At 39.1% G+C, this 23365-nt stretch overlaps 1 protein-coding gene across 3 annotated transcripts; it reads right to left on the bottom strand.

The window, feature by feature from the left end:
- Positions 1-1252: 1252 nt before the first annotated feature.
- RBAK (RB-associated KRAB zinc finger) lies at positions 1253-23365 on the bottom strand. 3 transcript variants are annotated; one of them, XM_008591327.1, is made up of 5 exons: positions 23309-23365; positions 21848-21904; positions 11148-11274; positions 10800-10895; positions 1253-4264 (listed from the first exon to the last, which is right to left on the bottom strand). In XM_008591327.1, the coding sequence occupies exons 2-5, from the start codon at positions 21860-21862 to the stop codon at positions 2349-2351; spliced, it is 2154 nt and encodes a 717-aa protein (XP_008589549.1). In that variant the 5' UTR covers positions 21863-21904; positions 23309-23365; the 3' UTR covers positions 1253-2348. The 3 variants fall into 3 exon arrangements, with proteins under 3 accessions (XP_008589549.1, XP_008589550.1, XP_008589548.1); XM_008591328.1 differs by lacking the exon at positions 23309-23365 and adding an exon at positions 22913-22963; XM_008591326.1 differs by lacking the exon at positions 23309-23365 and having other exon boundaries at positions 21848-21978.

Below are 23365 nucleotides of genomic sequence, written 5' to 3'. Positions count from 1 at the left end.
CGTACTTTTGTCCATTGCAATTGTCATCTTTGTCAAAAGTCAGATGACTGTGTATATGAGTCTATTTCTGCAATCTTTATTCTGTTCCATTGGTCAACTTGTTTATCCTGTGCCACTATCACACCATCATAATTTCGGTCGCTTTGTAACAGGTTGTGATATCTGAGAATATAAATTCTGTCTTGTACCGGAAAGCCTTGACTATTACTGGCCTTTTCAATGTTCTTATGAATTTTAGAATTAGCTCATTAATTTCCATTAAACCACTTGTTAGGATTTTTATTAAGATTGCACTGAATATATATGAATTCATTTAGGGAAAACTGACACCTTTTTGAGACTGTACTGAAATCCATGAACAAGATATATCCCTCTCACTGTTTTTTAAATTTTTCTGGATACAGTTCTTGAAAATGTTAATTTTTCCTCTAGGCACTTGAGGATTTTTGTAACTGGTATTGTTTTAAAATTTTTCATTTTCTAGGTTTTTTGCTAGTATATTAAAAAACAAATTTTTTTGCATAATGACCCCATATGTAGGGACCTTGCTAACTTTTATTTGCTAAATTTACTCATTAATTCTAATTACCTGTATATTCCTCAGAATATTCTATATACAAAGTCATGTCATCTGCAAATAAAAGTTTTACTTCATTTTTGGAAATGGATTGGTCCTCATGCCTTTTGTTTCTTTTTCTTGCTTTACTTTCCTGGCTAGGATTTTCTGCACAATGCTGAATGAAATTAGTGATAGCAGATATCCTTGTCCTTTTTTTTTGATCCTGGGAGAAAACTGTCAATATCTCACCATTATTAAGTATGCTGTTTGTTGTAGTTTAAGTTACCTCTACATCCAATTAAGGAAATCCCTTTCTATCCATAGTTTACTAAGATCATAACCAATAGATATTAATTTTGCCACATAAATTTTTTGCATACCAGATTACCTTTCTTCATATGGTGTATAACTGACTGACTTTTGAGATATTAAACCACCTTTGCATGCCTGGAGTAAGACCCCTTTGATCTCTGTTTTATCCTCTTTCCAGAACCAACCCATCTCTATTTTGTTTGCCCAGGATTGGGTCATATGAGCACTATAAACAAGTTACTGGCATTCAGAATGGCATTATCATCACTGATTTAGGAAATCAGGATTTACCTTGTGTCATGTAAATAAATGGTAGGTACCCAAACTCTTCCAGCCAAGAATGGGGGGAGAAAAGAGCATTAATTCAACCAACCAAAAAAATGTCTGCTAGAACCATGTATTAATTTGTTCCAAAATACTGGGAATAAGGGGCAATGCACAAAATAATGACACTAGATTTATATCAAGTAAAACTTCAGATAAAATTGCTGAATTACATAATACTGGCAATCTGCACAATCAAACCTATCAATTAAAAAATAAGAGTGGTATGAGAGTTGGGGATATTTTAGAAGTATGAGCAGTATGCTTATTCTCTTTCACTGAAATAGACTTAATTCCAAATTATGTATAAATTATTTATCAAAATAGTATTAAAAATTTTTTTTGCTCAGGTACATTTGAAAACTTCACAAAAATCACAGCCTCCTCTACTGATGAGACATTCATTAAAAACCCACTTGTAAGTTCCTCTAAAGTACAGAAAAATTATGTATTTTACAATTTTATACCTATCAAATATCTCACCAACACATCCTGTATGTTTTACCATTGTAATACTCAAATAATACTGCCTTTCCATAAATTACTCAAATCCAAACTTGCATAGAATTAGATAGACTGCATTTTAAAAGTCTGATGCTCTACCGACTGAGCTATCCAGGCTCGCTGATAGACTGCATTTTAAAAAACAGATAGGAACTGCCATATACTTATTTTATGCTACTGACCTCATGATCAACTCCTGATGATTTTAAAACTTCATTTTATACAATGAAGGTTTAACTGAGAGCTAATAGCTTCTGTTATCTTTCCTATAAACATCTTATTTTAGATCAGAAATATGGCTTTCAGAATTTCCAAGACGTATTTTCCACATTCATCATATTGACAGATTTTGCCTTATTATGATTCCCTGATATGTAAATATAATTTGAATACAAAATAAATATTAAATATTTATAAAATTTCAGTCCTGTATATGTTATTTAGTGTCCAATGAGTTGTATGATCTTGCTGAAGGTTTTTCTCGTTGCATTGTTAAGGGTTCTTCTCCCTAAAAATTCAGATTAAAATGAATCTAATACCTAAATGCTTTCCCCCATTGAGGAACATGAACTCTCAGACAAACACAATCCCTGTTGGATTTCCTATATTCATTATATTCAGATGGTTTTCTAAAAATTAAGACTTGACTTCAGAAATTTTCCATATCAAGTACATTCATATTCCCTCTTCTATGAATTCTCTGATGGCTATTGAAGGCTGATCTGTGGTGGAATTTTTTCCCACATTCACTACATTCATAAGGTTTCTCTCCTGAATGAGTTCTATAATGTACAGTGAGGTATGACTTCTGAGAAAAGACTTTCCCACATTCATTACATTCATACGGTTTCTCTCCTGAATGGCTTCTATAGTGTACAGTGAGGTTTGACATCCGAGAGAAGACTTTTCCACATTTACTACATTCATAGGGTTTCTCTCCTGAATGAATTCGATGATGTATAGTGAGATATGACTTCTGAGAGAAGAATTTTCCACATTCATAACATTCATAGGGTTTCTCGCCTGTGTGTACTCTCTGATGTCTAAAGAGAGATGAATTATGAGAGAAGGTTTTCCCACATTCATTACATCCATAGGGCTTCTCTTCTGAATGACTTCTATAATGTTCAGTGTAGTATGACAACTCAGAGAATAATTTTCCACATATACTACATTCATAGGATTTCTCCCCTTTTGGAAGTGACTGCTGCCCACTGAGGGCTGAATTTACAAGGAGGGTTTTCCCACATTCAGTACATTCATAGGGTTTCTCTCCTAAATGATTTGTATGATGGTCAGTAAGATATGACAACTGAGACAACTTTCCACATTCATTACATTCATGGGATTTCTCTTCTGCGTGTACTTTCCGATGTCTAATGAAGGCTGAATTTAAATTGAAGGTTTTGCCACATTCATTACATTCATAAGGTTTCTCTTCTAAATGACTCCTGTAATGTATAGTGAGATATGATACCCGAGAAAAGAATTTTCCACATTCACTACATTGATAGGGCTTCTCTCCTGTGTGTGTTCTCTGATGTGTAATAAGGGTAGACTTTCGGTAGTAGGATTTTCCACAATCATTACATTTATAAAGTTTCTCTCCTGTGTGTGTTCTCTGATGGTCACTGAGAGCTGATTTTCGGGAGAAGGATTTCCCACATTCATTACATGGATAGGGTCTCTCTCCTGAATGATTTCTCTGGTGTAGGGTGAGATGTGTCTTTTGGCAGAAAGTTTTCCCACATTCATTACATTCATAGGGTTTCTCTCCTGAATGAGTTCTTAGATGTTGAGTGAGATGTAACTTCTGACAGAAGGTTTTGCCACATTCATTACATTTATAGGGCTTCTCCTCTAAGTGTGATCTCCGATGTACAGTGAGGGTACCCTTTTGGCTGAAGGATTTCCCACATACATTACATTCATAAGGTTTTTCTCCTGTATGAGCCCTCTGGTGTATAATAAATTTTGACTTTTTACAGAAGGATTTTCCACATTCACTGCATTCAAAGGGCTTCATTTCCATTTGTGATCTCTGATATGCATTAAAATTTGACATCTGGATGAAGTCTGGTCCAGAATCATTCCACTCATAGGGCTTCTCCCCCATGTAAGCTCTCTTATGAGTAATGAAAACAGCTTCATTGTCTAAGGCTTCCAAGCATTCATTATATTCAAAGGGTTTCTCCAAAATATTAATTTTCTGAAGAATACTTTTTTCATTTTGAGAATAGCCATTCCCATTTTGATTAAATTCATAGGGTTTCTCTCCATCATATGTTTTCCCACATTCATTACATTCATCATGTTTCCTTTTTGCATAGCTTCCATCACTACTAATTAATTCTGAAATAGATTCTAAATTCTTTCCACATGAGACACAATTATGAGCTATTATGCTTGAAGGAACAAGGCTTGTTTCCATATTATAAGTTTTATCAAAGGTATTCTCTCTCTCTTCAATCATGGTTTTGCTATTGATATGAACAGCTTCCCTTGAATATTTCCCTTCATTCTCTTGGATTCCCTCTATCAGGTCATCAGCTTTCCAGACTTCTTCTAAAAAGAAATAAAGTTAAACAAACTCTGTGAATCTGCACACACCAGTTACGTAAAGAGAATGGTACTCAAGAGCCTTACTGTGGGATTGACTCTGGTTTAGGGCCAATCTCACAGATAAAAATAAGTATGAATATATAGTTTTCTTTTTCCTTTGATTTGTAATACAAAACACACACACACACACAGGCTTGGGAGTAGACATGGGGAAGAGATAAAGGTGGGATAAGACTCAGCAGTAGTGAAAAAAGGGAAAGTAAATTCACATTGAATACAAGTACCTTTGTTACTTGACAAATATTATGTTCAAAACTTTGATAGAAAAGGTGAAATAAACCCAAGAAAAGATGTGTAGAGAACAAAATCATTGAAAGAATGCTAGATCCAGGCAGAAATGGGAGGACTCATAGCAAATGGAGTCAACGGAGAAAAATAATTATGGAGTAAACAAGGGTACTTCAACATGTTCATGGAAAAAGATAAAATCAAATGATAATATGAATCTTTCATTGAACTTTTTGAAGGCCCCTTGGATACGTAAAGGAAATATTTTAAGTATGGATTACATTTGGGAGAAATAGATTATAATTCGTATTAAATTGGAAAATATCACTTCATAGCAAGACTGCTGCAGTAACATCCCCACTAGCTTAGACCCTTCCAAAATCTTTGCCATTTTACTGTACACATAAATCCAAATAAACATTCTAAAAGCTCTGACTTCCTTATATTTAGAGAAGCAGTCCAACAACCAGGGCTCCAACTCTCAAGACTTGATTCACGTACACCTGGAGGAGAGATTCAAACACATAAATGTCCAAAAGAAATGTCAGACAGACCAGAGGGCAAGGTAAAATAAGATCTTTAAAATAAGATCAGATCTTTGAAGTGCTCTGATAGTCTTATTTAATCTTAGCTGAACTTGTATGACCGCCGAATTCTACTTTTCCTGCCTGTGCAATATAGCATAGTGGTTAACAGCATGAATGCTGGCGCAGGCTACCTCAAACTCAAATCCTTACACCAATAATTTACTGGCTAGAGGAGCTTGGGCAAGTTACATAACTGTGATGCAGTTTCATTCATCTGAAGTGTAGATAATACTAACACTGCCTAAATCATAGGGTTGTGAAAGGACTGAATTCCTATATGTAACTGCTTAGAAGAGTTTATGACACAAAACAAATACTCATTAGGTTTAGCCATTAATTTTCCTTCAATTTCTTGACTTAAATTTCCTATAACTCATCTGTCCCTATCGTAAAACTTTTACTTAATTCTGAATACAAACAAGAGTTCCCACACTCCTGGGTTCCATTTAGTGTAAAATCTTAAATATCAAATTCCCAAAGCTGCCCCTATACTATTAACTTTTATTTTTACGTATCTTTACAATTTTTTTGGATCCTTTGAACTACTGTTAGCTGCTGTCACCCACATTCACATAACACATTAACAGTCCTGGGCTGAGAAATCTACAACATCCTTGAGCCCAAACACCAACAGAAAAAAACAGAAAAGTTATTTGCAAACAATATTTTTCATCACCTGGATTCATAATAGCACTGCACTAATTTTCCAACAACATCTGCTCCTGGAAGCCTAGGATATGCCTTGCTTATTCCCAACCACAAGGCTGTCCTCATATCTTTTAACTTCCAACATTGGCTGTATTCAAAGCCTACCTATATTTCAGGGGAAGCTTTAAAACATTTATCAAATCTCTTCCCAGCTCATTGAAGCTTTCTTTCCCTTAAATTTTTTTTTCCTTTTTGTCTTTTTTACTGACAGTAACGGGATCGCAACCCTCGGTGTCGTGCCCGTACCGGGGACCGGCAACGGGATCGCAACCCTCAGTGTTGCGCCTGCACTGCGCTCAGCCAGTGAGTGGGAACCGGTCTCCACATGGGATCCGAACCCTCGGCGGGAGCGCCGCCATGCTCCCAAGCGGCGCACTGGAGAGTGCGCCACTGGGCCGGCCCAAAGATTTTTTTTCCTTTTTTTGTCTTTTTTGTGACCGGTAACGGGATCACGACCGGCAACGGGATCGCAACCCTCGGTGTCGTGCCCGCACCGCGCTCAACCAGTGAGCGGACCGGTCTCTATATGGGATCCGAACCCTTGGCGGGAGTGCCGCCGCGCTCCCAAGCGCCACACTCTACCAAGTGCGCCACCGGGCCAGCCCATCCCTTAAATTTTAAAATAGCTTTAACACAAAGTTATATAATTTACACTGAAATATGAATTTTCCATGTGATAGCTGAATTTTAAATCATTCATGCAGCTATGAGGGTACTTCAAAAAGTTCATGGAAAAAGAAAATTAAAAGATAATATGAATCTTTCCATGAACTTTTTGAAGACCCCTCAAATGTTCTCATTCCCTAACCAAAACCTACGCTCTTAGAAAGTATTTCTATTTTCTCTGAATCTCTCCAAGCAGAAATTAAAGTAGTAGCTCCTAACCTGAACCAAATAGGTATTTACAGGCGCTACTCTAACCCCTATCAGTTTTATCAGAATCTATAGTTGAGAATAAATGATCTCTCAATGGATGAATAATAAAGGTCTTTCATTTATCTAGCTCTCAGCTGACGAAAAATTTGCCAAATGCCTACTACATGTTACATACCAAAGCAAAGAAGAGTAAATATGCCATCCCCTCTTTAGAGGATTACAACTCAGAGAAAAAAGATCAAGCAACAAATATATCACCATATACAATCATACTTAACTCTTTTGTGGCAACAATCACCAAGTGGGGTGGACATTAAGAGAAGGGAAAGACTGGAGTGGCAAATAAATAATGAGGCAACTTCAAGGAGTTAAAACTTTTAAGCTCGGGCCGGCCCGGTGGCGCACTGGAGAGTGCACCGCTTGGGAGCGCGGCGGCGCTCCCGCCAAGGGTTCGGATCCCATGTGGAGACTGGTTCCCGCTCACTGGCTGAGCGTGGTGCGGGCGCAACACCGAGGGTTGCGATCCCGTTGCCGGTCAGTAAAAAAGACAAAAAAGGAAAAAAAATAAAAAAACAACTTTTAAGCTCAAATTTAAAAGGTAAAGTTCTGGAAATCTAATGCACAACAATGTGAATACAGCTAACATTACCGAACTGTACACTTAAAAATGGTTAAGATGATAAATTTTATGTTACATGTTTTTTAACTACAAGTTAAAAATAAATGAATGAATAAAAGGAAGGGAAGGCTTCTGGTGAAGATTGTAGAATAGATGGTCCCCAGTGTCACTCTCTCCCACAAATCAACCAATTTACAACTATTAAAAAGTAACAACAGCCAAGCTGGGGCCACTAGAGCTCAGGGGAAGAGGAGGAGAGACCTATGGAGTGCATGAAGGCAGGAGAAACGATGAAAGAAAGAAAGGATCACTCCCACCATTTCAAGCCCCAGCCGCTTCAAGGCTTGTGCTGGTAAGTGCATGGAGTGAGAGCTGGCAAAAGCCACAGCTATGCCTTTAGTATGAAGTTGCTTGGAGGTGGCAGGGGAGAAGGACCTTGGAGGCCCCCAGGCCAGCAAGACCACTAACAGCATTCCCATGGACCCACATAGGAGTGAGGGGTCACAGACAACTGGAAATAGGAGCCACTCAGAGGACAGTGAGTCATTCCAAGGGACCAGTGTATGGGTCACCTCATTGGAAGTGTTTGGAGTGCAGGCAGTGGGGGTGATGGGCTCATTGGTGGAACAATGGGGCACAGCATGGACAGGTGATCTGCTCCCAATCAGTGCAGGACCACCCAGTGGAGACTGGTCAGGAATACAGAACTGCACGGGGTGCAGTTTGCTGAAAAGACTTAGGTACAGACCAGAGTTTGCATACAACCCAGATATACTGGACCTCAGAAGACTCAAAAATACATACAAGATCAACAATTAAAACCGGAGCTGCATAAAAAGCCTTCCCCAGAGAATCAGCAGCAAAGCAGCAGTTTAGCTCAACCACAGGGTTGCTGGTTACCAAAGGAAGTTCCCCCATTTTAGAAGTAACCATTTACTTCTAAACAAATTAGTTCCAGTGCAGAGTTTAAGTGATGAGAACAGCAAATAATCCAATACAGAACTGAAAGAAAAAACGGAATACCCACAGATCAGAGATAAAGTCTGATATTAACTAGTAAAGACCTAACACCACCAAAGAACATCTGTAAGACCTGGGCTCCCAAGCTAGTGAGGGGGGAGGCCATGGGCCTCAGCCACACCACCCCGACGACCATGCCAAGCCCAGCAACAACCACCAGGCCACTGCAGGAAGTGTCCTGGACTCCTGAGATGGGGCAGTAGGGGGCCGAGGGCCTCAGGCATGCCCTCCCAACATCTGCAACCAGTCCAGGGCTCCTGAGCCAGGACCCCCTCCTTCCTACTCCTCCCACCCTGTTTCCTTCTCCCTTCCTCTCTCTCCCTCCCCCCAACTGCTCCGCAACATTTTAGAATGTAAAAAAAAATAACGTAATAAATAAATTTAAATTTTAAAAAAAGGAAGGAAAAAAGGATAATGTGTATTATCTGGGCAAGCAAAGCAAAGGCAAGAAAGAGATGATGATCATTTGAATGGAAAATATTGAGAAATCTAGACTGAATGGAATTTAACAAGAGTTTGGGGAAACAAAGGGAATTAATTTTGATAGGCCAACACAGGATGATATTGTGAGGACTTGAGGAAAGAAAAATTCAAATTCCATTTAAGAAGCAACAGAAAAGTTAGTTATAGGCTTATCTTGTCACGCTAGTGGTGAGACTGGCTGTGTCCTTCAGATAAACAGAGTTTGCAATTTCCCAATAAGACTCAATGTAATCCAGGTATGAGAGAATATTAATGAACATTGATATGAAGAAAAAACTGAGACTATGCAATCTGTAAGGCTTTTCACAAAAGACAAAAAACAGAAACCGTGGAGAGAAGACTAGTAAAACCTAATAACAAAAGAGGGGTGAGGAAGGTGCATGGAATTCATGATTTGGACAGTTCACAGTTCATCATCAGACATTTTAAGAAGGAAGGAAGTAGACTATCTCACTGGCACTGTCATTTTGTCAGGTAAAATGTTCAACTAGACCACAGGCTAAAGGTGTCAGAGATACTAATTTGGATGTCAGCAGTATAAATATAAGCAAAAAAAAAAGCCTTAAAAGTTGAGACTAGGGCCAGCCCGGTGGCGCACTGGAGAGTGTGCTGCTTGGGAGTGTGGCAGCGCTCCCGCCGAGGGTTCGGATCCCATGTGGAGACCGGTTCCCGCTCACTGGCTGAGCGCGATGCGGGCGCGACACCGAGGGGTGAGATCCCGTTACCGGGCAGTAAAAAAGACAAAAAGGAAAAAAAAAAAGTTGAGACTAGAGCCAGCCCGGTGGCGCACTGGAGAGTGCGCCGCTTGGGAGTGTGGCAGCGCTCCCGCCGAGGGTTCGGATCCCATGTGGAGACCGGTTCCCGCTCACTGGCTGAGCGCGATGCGGGCGCGACACCGAGGGTTGAGATCCCGTTACCGGTCAGTAAAAAAGACAAAAAGGAAAAAAAAAAAAGTTGAGACTAGATGAACCCTTTTAAGGGATATAGAGAAAACCAAAAAAGTAGAAAACAGGTCTTGGGGACATTCCTGGAATGCAAGAGAATGAACTGAAAGTCACTTATGAAATAAACACTTCCTAAACATCTACTGTGGACAAAGTATTATCTAGTTATGGGGAAAGAGGAATGAATAGAGAAACAAGATATAAATGAGCACTTGGGGAAAGAGAGGAAGGCCCAATTAGTATTGTATCACCAAATCAACTGAGAATGGATTTCAGGAATAATATACAACACAACAGGGGTGACTGAATTTACAAGCTTAGGTGGAAGATAATGTTTTGGTATTTGAGCACCTACAGAGGTAAGGGAAATTGGGGTCAGAAAAGATGTCTGAGGTATTTCACAGTAAGGAAGGAAAGAAAATGGAAGATAAAAAGAATGAAAATGAAAGTTTCAGGTTAATTTTTATGTCAGACTTTTGATTGCCTGAAAACAAAGAATTCTATGATGATGGTGGGGAGTAGGTAGTGCTAGAGAAACAGAAAGTGAATGAGAAGCACAGAAAATCCCTACCAATGTAAATCAAATGTAAAATCAAAAAAGGAGCTTGCTTGTGCATGCTGGAGCCAAAGTGATGTTTGGGTACTAAGAAGTGTGGTTTATGGGCCAACCCCGTGGCACACCACGGGTTCGGATCCTATATAGGAATGGCTGGTGCGCTCACTGGCTGAGCATGGTAAGCCAAAGTGATGTTTGGGTACTAAGAAGTGTGGTTTATGGGCCAACCCCGTGGCACACCACAGGTTCGGATCCTATATAGGAATGGCTGGTGCGCTCACTGGCTGAGCATGGTGCAGGTGACACCAAGCCAAGGGTTGCGATACCCTTACCAGTCACGAAAAAGACAAAAAAAAAAAAGAAGTTTGGCTTAGGGTATCTGATGCATATATGTCTTCACTCACTCCTAAAGGTTCTGGGATGACCATTTTTAAAATTTGATACTCTATTAACTTACCTAGATGACTTTGACATGGGAATTCACCTTCTATTACCCATGGCTCTTCTCCCTGCTCCAACTTAATGATCACATTTGGTTTGGTAATATCATACCCTGTTAATGAGAAATGGAGAAGGAATTGGATCAGTTGCTTGGCTTCAGAATCTCTAGTACAAGATGATATTGCCTGACAGGATGCATAATAAAGTGCCCCATTTTTTTACTTTATCAAAATTAGAACTTTCCAATGGAGAAGATATGAACACTCTACCTAGTGCCCGAAGGAATTAAATGGTCTTATCACTTCTTCAAACTCCAGGATAAAATCCTTAAATTGAAAGCATTCAGAAAGCAAGCTATCCTCACCCACAGAAACTAGATTGCTGTAGTTCTCCAGCATCACATCCCTGTATGTTATCTTCTCATCAGGGTCCAGCTGTTGCCACTCCTCCTGGGTGAAGTCCACAGCCACATCCCTGAATGACACTGGCCCCTGTAATAGCACCATGATCAGAGCTGGCTGATGTAGAAAATACATATGGGGACTGATCTTACCAGGCTCACTGGTAAAGTTACTTATGAACATTAAAAATCTTATGTTAGATTGTGGAAGAAAAACAAACCATACTGGAAACACATTTCCTTCTTTAATATAACAAAAATAAACAAAAAAAAAAAACCACAACTGAATTTCCATTTTACAACTCAACTAGTTTTGGGGGATATAAGATGAGTAAAACACCAATCCTGCTCTCAAAAAGCTGACAGCCTGATGAGGAGATACACATATAAATATACATATGTGTTTCACTCCTTGTCACTTTCTTCAGTCTCCTCTGCTGCTTGGTATCCCATCCCCCTTCTCTAGGAGGTCCTCATGGCAGAGCACCCATGACACAGTCCCTGGCTCTTTTCTCCCCAACTCATTGCCCTGTTGCTCTCACCCAGCTCCATCTCTTTAATTCTCTGGCTCTTTTATTATCCCAGCCAGCCACCTCTGGCTGTCTGCATGGCTAAGTTTTTTACTTCCTTCAAGTTTTATCTCAAACATCTCTTTCTTGCAGCAATAAATATTTGATTAAATGAATGCCTGTAGATGTTATTAATGATGCATACGAGACAGAGAATGGTTTAACAAAAGGCATTATGCCACCAGATCAGGCTTCGCAGACTCAGTTACACTGAAGTCCTTAAAGATAAACTATGTATTCTACAGGATTAAGGGGGAAAGAATATGATGAGGCGTAAAAAGAACCAATGGCAAAAACTGAAGCAGCCTCAATATTTAAGAAGGTGGTGCAGAAGAATAGGCCAAAGAGACCAAGAAAGCACTTTCTTAAGGCTTTTTGACACTAAGGGTCAATTCTAACTCAAGACAATAAATCAAAAGTATACAATTACTCTCCTGACTCAAAAACAAACAAAAATCTAAAAAAAGTCCAATACGAAGAAATAGAAAAACAGATAACATTCTCAGAAGAGCACCAGAACACAGAGGTTCCCAACAGCAGGAATTTTTTGGAGGAAATTCTTAAGATTCAGAGAAGAGTAGAAGACAAGAGAAATTGGGGCCATGGGATACACAGTTTATAAGGGGCAGATGCTGGGCTGCAGCAAAAGCGAACAGCAGACTCTTCAACAGAGCCCTTGAAAATCTCCAGGCCCATCAAAGGGCCCAGGGTTCCTGTGGGGTGAAGAGTAATTGGTTGGCAGAGAAATGAAAAGGTCATAGGACAACCTGAGCAACTTCAGTGGTGGGCCTGTTTTAAGCACACAGAGCAGCAAGATGAATGTGGAATCTGATAAGGACCCTCTGGCTATGGTATGGTAGCCAGAGACGTGGCAAAGTGTGCAATACGTCAGACCTCCACAATCTGGATGACCACATACTTCATGTCCAAACAGAAAACTTCTGTCTGGGACAAATGATAGACCAGACTGGGATACCGGGAATACAGGTGCAATCCAAGATTGTTTGAGGTAATCAGGACATATAGTCAACTCTACCCATAAAGGACATGGATTTTTTTCCCTAAAGGCAGCTCTTAGAAAACTTGGGCTAGCTGGTAGCTCAGTTGATTATAGCACAGCCTAATAACACCAAGCTCACAGGTTTGGATTGCCATACCAGCCAGCCGCCAAAAAACAAAAAGTCAAAAAAAATTACTCTCAATGCAAAGCAACCTGAGCAAATTAAACCTTGTCTACCAATTCACCACCTGTGCGAAATGAAGCAATGCCTATCTAATTATACATCCCTCCCTATTTACTTCCACAGTCTGCAGCCATCCCCTCCACAAAGGAAAGAGCACTAAAACAGGGTCGTCAGTTGAGTATGTTCACATTGACTATGAATAATTGTTCTCTCACAAATTGAAACAGAAAATCAAGAATTGTCAGCTATTTGAGGATAACAGCATACAGAAGAGATAAGCATTGGGGATGGGGGATTAGCTCAGTCATTTAGAGTGTGGTTCTGAGAACACCAACGTCCAGGGTTCGATCACCAGCCAGTTACCAAAAGACAAAACAAACAAAAAGAAAAGCATCAAGATGAACAACCCAACACTAATGGAACCAAATTCATAAAAGAAACAGAACTTGGGGCCGGCCCGGTGGCGCACAGCGATAGTGCGCCGCTTGGAAAGCGCGGTGGCGCTCCCGCCGAAGGTTCGGATCCCACATACAGACCGGTTCCCGCTCACTGGCTGAGCGAGGTGCGGGAGCAACACCGAGGGTTGCGATCCCGTTGCCGGTCCCGGTCCGGTACGGGGGCGACACTGAGGGTTGCGATCCGTTGCCGGACATGGAAAAAGACAAAAAAAAAAAGAAAAAGAAAAAAAGAAACAGAACTTAAGTATTTTTTCAATTGACTCATGTTTTTGAGTAAATCAAGCAGGATATTGCTTCCATAAAATGAGAACATTCTGCTAACAACCATTGGAGAATACTTAGAAATTAAAGACTGGATTGCTGAACTGTTTTTTAAAAATCCTCAAGAAGCTTGATTAACAAATGAGACATAGAAGTCTTAGGAAGTTTCTCAGAATATAAGAAATGGAAATGATAAAAGCAAATTTGGGATACAAAAGCCAGATCTAACAGGATCAACATTTTAAGAAAGAGAGAACGCAAAGAATGGACAAAAATAAATAATCAAAGACAGAGTTGAAAATGATACCTGAGCTGAGGAATCATGTAAGACTTCACACCAAAAGGGGCCATTTAATTTGCAAACAAGAATATTGGGGAAAAAATAGAGATCCAGAAATTTCCTGATAAAATATCTAAAATTGGAAAAATAAGATAAAAATCCTAAAAAAGTACAGAGGAAAAAAATACACTAGTAACCCTGGTAACTGATGTTCTACTTCTCATCTGATAGCAAACAATGGAGAACTGCCCACAACTTTTGAAAGAAAAATGATTTTAACCTAGAACTGCATACCAAGTCAAACTATTATTTAAGCCTAGGGACACTATAAAGACATTTTCAAAAAAGTGAGACAAATTATTATCTAAGAAAATTGTTTCTTTAAAACAGTCAATGATATACTCCATTGAAACCCAAGTGAGGCTGGCCAGTTAACTCAGATGGTTAGAGCGCGGCCTTGTAACATGAAGGTCAGGGGGTTGGTTCCCTGAATCAGCCAGCCTCAAAAAAAAAAAAAAAAAGAAACAAATAATAAATAAATAAACCCAAGTGAATCCAACAAAGAAGAACATGGGACTCTAAGAAACCTTAGTGAAAGATCAGCAATCATGGCTGTTTTAAGATGCAGTTCTGGGGATTGCAAACATTTAACTTATACCTTAAAAAAGGAAAGTGCGCAGTTAACATGTTACATTATCCTATCACTTATAATGAATATATCAATAAAAGGTCTATTCCCAGTGACACAGCTACAACTGTGGAGGTCCCAAGACTGAGATTCCCTGAGATAGCAGAGGTAGAGCTGCTATCTGATGGGCTAAGAAACTGAAGCAGAACAGCCAAGTTTATCCAAACGCAAGCCAGTTGAGCTGATCAAAATCACCAATAGAGAGAAATAACCTTCTGGGTTGGTCCAGAAAGCAAGAAGGTGGTAAGAGTTAGAAGACTGATCAATCAATAACATAAAATTACATGCCAATATTACTTATGTCAACATAAATATCCAAAACAAAATATGTGCATAACAAAATCCAATACCAGATTTAATGATAATATGTAATAGGCAAATGGGATTTATTCCAAGAATATAGACTGGTTTAATATTTGGAAATCCATTAACATAATATGCCATTATAATATAGCTAAGAAGAAAAATTTTGTATCTCCAAAGACACTTGAAAAAGCTTGACAGTATTCAAAATGCACATCTGGTTTTAAAAAATTCAAAAAATAGAAACTGATGGATACTTCATTATCATGAACATATATGCATATACACAAATATGTATACATACTCTTAAACACTAATATGCATAATACTATGTGTGATATATACACATACTGTATATGTGATATGTATACATATATGTCTCAATCACACACATATATACATTTTGTTGAGTTTATACATATATTTAAAATCTCTCTGCCCCCAGCCTGCACACACACACACACACACACACACACACACACACACACACACACACACACACTTATGCCTCAGTCCTCTCAGTCCTAAAGTCAGGATTTTACTTAACAACGAACCACTCACTATACATTCCCACTAAGATTAGGAACAACATAAAATGCTCATTATCTCCAATTAGAGAACAGAAAACAATTAGACAAATGTAATTGATAAAGAAAAAGTAAAATTATTTCCATTTGCAGATGATATGAAAACTCAGAGAATCAATGATAAAACCAACTCAATAAAAGAATTCTGTTAAGTAACAAGATAAAAAATTAACACACATATAAATCAACAGCCCTCATTACATAAAAAAGAATAAGAACATGTAATTCAAGCACACATGTGGTTTACAATAGCAACTGAAAGGTAAAACTCTTAAGAAATGTACAAAGTCTATACCAGGAAAACTTTAAAATACTCCTGAAAGACAGGGAAATAGACTTGAAAAAATGGACTTGGCTTGGACAGATTAATTTAGTAATACAAAGAAGTCAGTTACCAGAAATTACTTTGTAAATATGTGATCCCAACAAAAATAACAAAAAGCCTTTCCCTAGAACTAGACAAGCGGACACTAAAATTCTTATGAGGCAGGAAAAAAATTGAGAAATGCTATGAAATTTTTTTTTAAAAAAAGCTATTAAGGGGGCCTAACACTACCAGATTTAAAACATAGCTTCTATGATTAAAACAGTTTGGTATGGGTACATGAATACATACATACCAGTGAAACAGAAAATCTAGAAACAGACTTCTATGATTAAAAACTATATTATAATTATATGATAATGAAGATATCTCAAATCATTGAAGCAGAACTGAGTTTTAATAAATGGTGTTAGAGCAAGTTCTAACCACTACGGATAAAACTGAATTTATATCTTACACTGGAAAATAATAAACTCCAACTGGATCAGTGATGTAAATGTAAAAAATTAAATGATAAAGAAAAAACTTGGTTAATTTCTCTATATCCTTGATGTAGAGAAAGGCTTTCTAACTATGACTCAAAATATGGAGACATTAGGTCTTCTGCTTTCAGCCACAAGGAACTACCAGGGACTGGATTTACCCTCCTACCTGAAGCAATACACACCAGAAACAAACAAACAAAGCAGACACAATATACAAAGCAATGGTTTTCAGGACACTAATCAACGGGCAGTGAATCCAAGAGCAATAGGAAAAAAACAAGGTGAGCCCCATAGCTACTGCCTTGAGAGTTTCCAGGCCACGGAGTGGGCAGGGAGAAGAAAAGGCAGAAGTTGGGCCAGCCCGGTGGCACACTGGAGAGTGTGCCACTTGGGAGTGCGGCGGCGCTCCCGCCGAGGGTTCGGATCCCATGTGGAGACTGGTTCCCGCTCACTGGCTGAGCGTGGTGCGGGCGCAACACCGAGGGTTGCGATCCCGTTGCCAGTCCCCGGTACGGGCGTGACATCGAGGGTTGCGATCATGTTACCGGTCAGTAAAAAAAGACAAAAAGGAAAAAAAAAGAAAAGGCAGAAGTGAGGAGAAAGCTGAGAGTCTGAGGAAAATCCAATGCATAAGGAAGAAAATAATTAATTGAAACTGGCTCAGAACTGACAAAGATGTTACAATTGGCAGAAAACACTGAAAAGTTTATAACTGTATGTTCACACAAATCGAGATAGGCAAGTTATAAATGAGACCAAATTGAACTTCTACATATAAACACTACAATATTTGAGATGAAAATTATACTGGACTAAATTAATGGCACTGCAGGAAAAAAAGATTAGTGAACACAGAGACATAGCATACCCCCCCCATACACGTGTGTGTGTGTATGGCACAGAAACTACATAAAATGAAACAGAGAGAAAAAAAGATTTAAAAGTAAATGAAAGGCTTCAGTGAGCTGTGGACAATTTCAAGCAGCCTAATACACAAGAAACAGGAATTGATGAAGTAAGCTGGGGGAAGCGGAGAAGGGTAGTTGAAGAAATACTGGTCAGAATTTTCCCAAAGCTAATGGAAAATCATAAACCCAAGACCCAAGAAGTTCAATGATCCCTGTGAAGGTTAATTTTAGGTGTCAACTTGATTAGATTAAGGAATGCTGAGAAACCTGGTAAAGCTATCTTTGTAGGTGTGTCCATGAGGGTGTTTCCAGCAGATTAGTATGAGAGCCTGAGTGGACTGGGTGGGAAAGAACCGACCTCAATGTTTTGGGCAGGAACATCCAATCCACTGGGGACCCGGAGAGAACAATTAAGACAGAGAAAAGGGGTAAAGCTCTCTCTGCTGGAGCTGAGATACACTCTTTTCTCTTGGAGCTGAGATACACTCTTCTCTCCTGTCTGCGGACATCAGAGCTTGAGACTCTCCAGCTTTTGGGTTCCAGGACTTACACCAAAGACACCATTGGCTTCCCTGGTTTTGAAGCCTTCGGACTTGGACTGAGCCATGCTACCGGCATCTAGTCTGCAGACAGCCTATGGGATTTTTCTTCACAACTGTGTGAGCTAATTTCCCTAAGAAATCCCCTCTCATATATTTATAACATATCCTATTGATTCTGTCTCTCTAGAGAATCCTGACTAATACAATCCCCAAGCACAGAAACATGAAGAAAGTGATATCACAACATATCACAATCAAATCGCCCACAACCAGTGACAAAGACAAGAGTTTAGGGGCTGGCCCGGTGGCGCACTGGATAGTGCACCGCTTGGGAAGCGCAGCGGCGCTCCCGCCCGAGGGTTCGGATCCCACATACAGACCGGTTCCCGCTCACTGGCTGAGCGAGGCGCGGGAGCAACACCGAGGGTTGCGATCCCGTTGCCGGACACGGAAAAAGACAAAAAAAAAAAAAAAAAACAATTTTAAACTACACATTTTATTACATTATTATGTAAGATTTTAAATTTTTCTGGAAAGTACAATGCTACTTTCATGTATTTTGTAATAAAATTTAGAAAATGTCATCACGCACAAGCAGAAATATTTCTTAGAAAAAAAAAAAAAAAAAAAAAAAAAAAAAAAAAAAAAAAAAAAAGACAAGAGTTTAAAAGCAGCAAGGGAGGAAAAAAAAAAAAATACATATACAGAGGAAAAAAGATGAGGGTGAAATCAGATTTCTCCTGGAAAGAATATGAAATGACAGTGGAGGAACATATTTAAAGTACCAGGGGGGAAAAACAGCAAAAATCTCTTTAAAAGCAAAGGTAAAATGAAGACATTTTCAGGTATAAAAGAGATCAAAGAATTCATTACCAACTAGAAGAAATGTTTTTAAAGAAAGAAGCCCTTCTGCAGAAGTAAAATGACAGCAAATAAAACGTACACCTACATAAAAAAATTGAGAGTACCAGAAGTGGTAACTGTATATTGTCTTTCATTACTTAAATCTCTTTAAAAGGTAACTAACTTTAATTGAAAATAACAATGTATTGTGGGATAAGTAAATGTGTTAACATTTATACAATGCATATAACAATGTATTGTGTAAAAGTAAAATGCAACAATAGTGTAAAGACCAAGAGGGGAGAAATGGAAGTATCCCATTGTACGATTCTTATACACTAAGTAAATGGTATATCACTTGAAGATAACTATGATAAGTTAAAGTTGCAAACTATAAATCCTAAAGCATCTACTGAAATAACAAATCAGTGTTATAGCTAACAACCCAAGAATAGATATAAAATGGAACCAGTAAAAGTACTCAATCAGAAGGAAGGAAGACTAAGAAGAAAAAGGAAAACAAAGATGGGACAAATAGAAAACAGAGACAACAGACTATATAACCAAACCGGTTTATATCAATAATCATATTACATGTGAGGATATAACAATCCTGAATGTCTAGGTACCTAATAAAATACATGAAGCAAAAACTAATAGAATTTCAAAGAGAATTAGACAAAACCACAACTGCAACTTGAACAACACGACCAGCCAACTTGATCTGCTTAACAGTTATAGAACACTCCACCTAACAAGAACAGAACAGGTCATCTTATCAAGTGTGCATGGAACTTTTCCAAGATAAGACTATATTCTGAGCCATAAATTTAAAAGGTTTCATGTAGTATTCCAGAAATACAAAATTTCTATAAAGGAAATCACTGGGAAACTGGCGAAATTGGAATATAAACTAGAGTTTAGATAAAAGTATTATATCAATGTTAGATTTCCTGAATTCAATAACCGTGTAATGGTTATGTAAGAGAATATTCTTGATCTTAGGAGGTACGATCTGAAACATTACAGGGTAAAGGGGCATAACTATGACACTAAAAAGAACCATATATGTACACATATACACGACTATGTGTATCTATCTACACACACACAGATAAATGATAAAGCAAAAGTGGGAAAAAGTTAAGAATTGAAGTGTCAGAACAAAAGGAATATGGGATTTTTTTTATTACAATCCTTACAACGTTTTGGTAAATTTGAAATTATTTCAAAACTAAATGTTCAACAAAAAAGAATGCTATCAAATATATACGGGGTATTTCAAAAGGACTTAGAAATCAACTTAAAGGGATTCCCCCAGCCAAAGATGGAATCACTTAAACATCAGAAAGAATCACAACTTCATTCTGATGTTAAATCCCAGAAAAATAAATAAATTAATTTTTTAAAACTCACAACTTAAATGTACTGAAACACTTGAAATATGTTTAAGCCCATGAGCTCATAATGATAACAAAACAAAACAACTCGCTGCTCAGGAACTTAATAATTTGAAAACTGCCTTTCCTGTATAAATTATATAACTAAATGGAGAGAGTTTATCTTTAGAAAAGTATTTTAGCAAGTAAAAAAAGAATGGTAGAATTAGCAGATCACCATTTTGCCTCCTTTAATGATTTAGTGGATCACAGCAATAACCACCAATCAATAGATGCTGACCTCACCAAAACAAATACAAGATAATACATGCCTCCAGAAGAATGTAAACAAATGCCATGTACAACACAGTCTTGCCAAAAGAACCAAACATAAATCTGACTACACTTCCAGATCAAACCACCAGTTTTACAAGGTGTACTAAGAATAAAAAAGGTGTATAAGGAATCTAAAAAAAGATGTGTTAAAAGTCAAATAATGGCAACACAATTCAAACTCAGAAACTGAGGATAAACAACCAACTTTCTTCAAAAATAAATGGCAAGGAACACAAGAAACATTCTAGAAGAATGAATTACTCCTAAAAGATTTAAAAGACTTATCGACCAACTGTATCACATGGATTCTATTTGTATCCTGACAAAAAAGAATATAAAATTTATTTTAGAAAACTGAGACTTTGAACACCAGATATTACATATTAAGAATGTGGATTATCCCTACCGCCTTTTAAAAAGGCTCCTTATCGGGCCGAGCCCGTGGCACTCGGGAGAGTGTGGCGCTGGGAGCGCAGTAGTGCTCCCGCCGCGGGTTCGGATCCTATATGGGGATGACCGGTGCGCTCACAGCGCTCACTGGCTGAGCGCGGTGCAGCCGGTCTCAAAAAAAAAAAAAGGCTCCTTATCATTTAAAGACACATATAGAAATACTAACAGAGGAATTTTCTTAGAAGCCAAGAAAAGGGAGACTTCATGAAGAAAATATCACTTTGTAAATAACAGATGTCAAAGGAAGATAGATGAAGTGTCACGTGAAGTAAGAACTGGAAAATGAAAATGTCCAATGGATTGGACCATAACTAAATCACTGGTAATTTTCACCAACAGATTCAGGAAAGGGGTAAGGACAAAACCAAAACACTGAGAACTGAAATGGGAATGGGAAGTGAGGAAATCTTTTACAAGAGAATAAATACCTTTTTGTATTGTTTGCTGGGCAACCCATATGAACAGACTAATAGAAATATTTGAAGGATGATCAGTTCATTCTCCCATGATCTAGGTCTTATCCCTGCATTAAACAGTAAAAATAGTAATATGTCTATTTTGATCACAATATTATGGTCCCTGGAAAAATTCTGTGAACCAAGTTCTCCTTGAGCAGCAGGCCCTTTGCTTACATAAGTGACAAGTGTAAGCCATTTACTGCAAAGATTTAATGTGATTGTTATTAGGAAAGCTATCTACAATAATATCAACTTTAACAAAGCAATTTTTCCAAGTTCTAGGAAATCTTTAAAACCCACAAGTAACAAAAATGGTTTTTTCTTATAGTCAATAATGTAATAGATGTTATTTTCGTTTTTCATGACTGTCAAGAACATCAGAGTCATATTTGCAGCTCAACTTCAGTAGACCTAAAGTATCATACAACCTTCACATGTGAACCTGACAAAAGATTCTTGGTGCTGATCTGCCAGTATAACTGTATTTTACCTGATAATGTCTTTCGTCTATTTCTACATTCCCGTTTTAAAGTATGGATCCTTATAAACCTCGTGAAATGCATTACAAAACAAAGTGGGGAAACATATATACAAACAGGAAAACTCACCTGCAATCTGTTCATTTTCTGCTTCTCTTAGAAAAGTAAAGACTATTGATGGTAGACCTAGGGGAGGAAAACCAGGTAATTGAAGTTGAGTGATCTGTCCTGACTAGGCAGCAATCTTCTGCATAAGAACCACCAAAAAAAGCTGGATAAAGTACCACCCTGTGGAAGCTCAGAAGGGCCTAAAAGGGTGAAACAGAGGAATAACACATCTGTGCCTTTGTAACTCCAATATAATTAGGGGGTAATTAGATGGGTTAGACTCTCATCATTGGTGAATATAAAAATTGAATCCGTTTTCAAATAGTCTGTCATCATTAGATACAAGGAGAAAAAAAAATCCGTTATAGTGCTCACATATTTTCTTGTCTCCTTAAATTGCTTAAAATCAAAGAAGCTACAGGAATGGAGAATTTGAGCTCTCAAAAGTGGGATTAATGTGCATAAGGCGTGGTTTTATTTTTAAATTATCTGACTAAACTTGGTTACCGCTGCATATAACAATCTTTGATGAAGAAAACTGGCATAGGGTGGACAGAACACTGGTCTGGGACATAAGGCTCCTGAGTTCTAGTACTAGCAATTCCACCTACAACCTTGGACAAGTCAACCGCTTCTCAGGCCCAATCTCTTCCTCTAGCAACTGAGGCAGGAAGAGATAACCCTTGAAGTGGGTTATCTCTTAATCACTTCACTCTATGATTCTACAAAGGCAGACCTGAGGGGGAAAAGCAGACACATAGAGAACAGCGGTGATGACGGACGTTTAGAGACACGTTCAGAATCTGGAGCGGTGAGAGAAGGAAAGTGTGTTAGGGACGTGGAGGGAGGAGTGGAAACAAAGTCCGCAATTGAGGCCGTTGACCCCCTACTCCCCCGATAAACCTTGTCCTCACAGAGCCTCCCGTGCAGCACCTATTCCGGTGCGGTCAGCCCATATCCTCACACCCAGCCACACGTCTTTCCTAGAAGCGATCAAAACCTCCCCTGTCCCAACTCTAATGACCTCGGCTCGCGGTGACTTCTCCCGAGCCCTGCTCACTCCGGGCCCGCAAATCCACCGCCTACCCTCCTGGGGCTCCGCAGCCTCTGCCCCAAGGCTCCCGAGAGGTCCGGGCGGGGGCTGTTCTCGCAGGGGCGCTTCTGCTCCCGGGTCTCCTCCTGTCCAACTCACCAAGCCGTTCTGTTCCCAAGGGACCGTGTCTGGGCCTACGGGACACATTGAGGCCGAGCGTCCCTCCCAGGGCCCAAATCTGCCTCCCTTGGGACTCACCGTCCCGCGGAGCCTCGGCTAAGCCCCCTCGCCGCTGCTGCCACTGTTTGCCCGTCCCCTCGGCCCCAGCGCACAGGGATCCGGGGCTGGCGCTCTGGGTTCCCCGCCCGAGCTCCGCCTGGCCTGTGAGAACCCTGCCCTGCACAGCCCCGTTCCCGCCTGGGTGCTGGCCCGGCCGGTCGGCGCCTAACCCTGCAAGATCCGCGATTCTCGCCCACCAGAGGCCAAAGCCTAGGAACGAGGGCGAG

Source organism: Galeopterus variegatus, unplaced genomic scaffold (assembly GCF_000696425.1).
Source record: "Galeopterus variegatus unplaced genomic scaffold, G_variegatus-3.0.2 Scaffold6837, whole genome shotgun sequence".
NCBI classification, from domain to species: domain Eukaryota; kingdom Metazoa; phylum Chordata; class Mammalia; order Dermoptera; family Cynocephalidae; genus Galeopterus; species Galeopterus variegatus.
The sequence above is the reverse complement of the archived record's forward strand: the minus strand, read 5'-3'. Positions and strand labels throughout refer to the sequence as shown.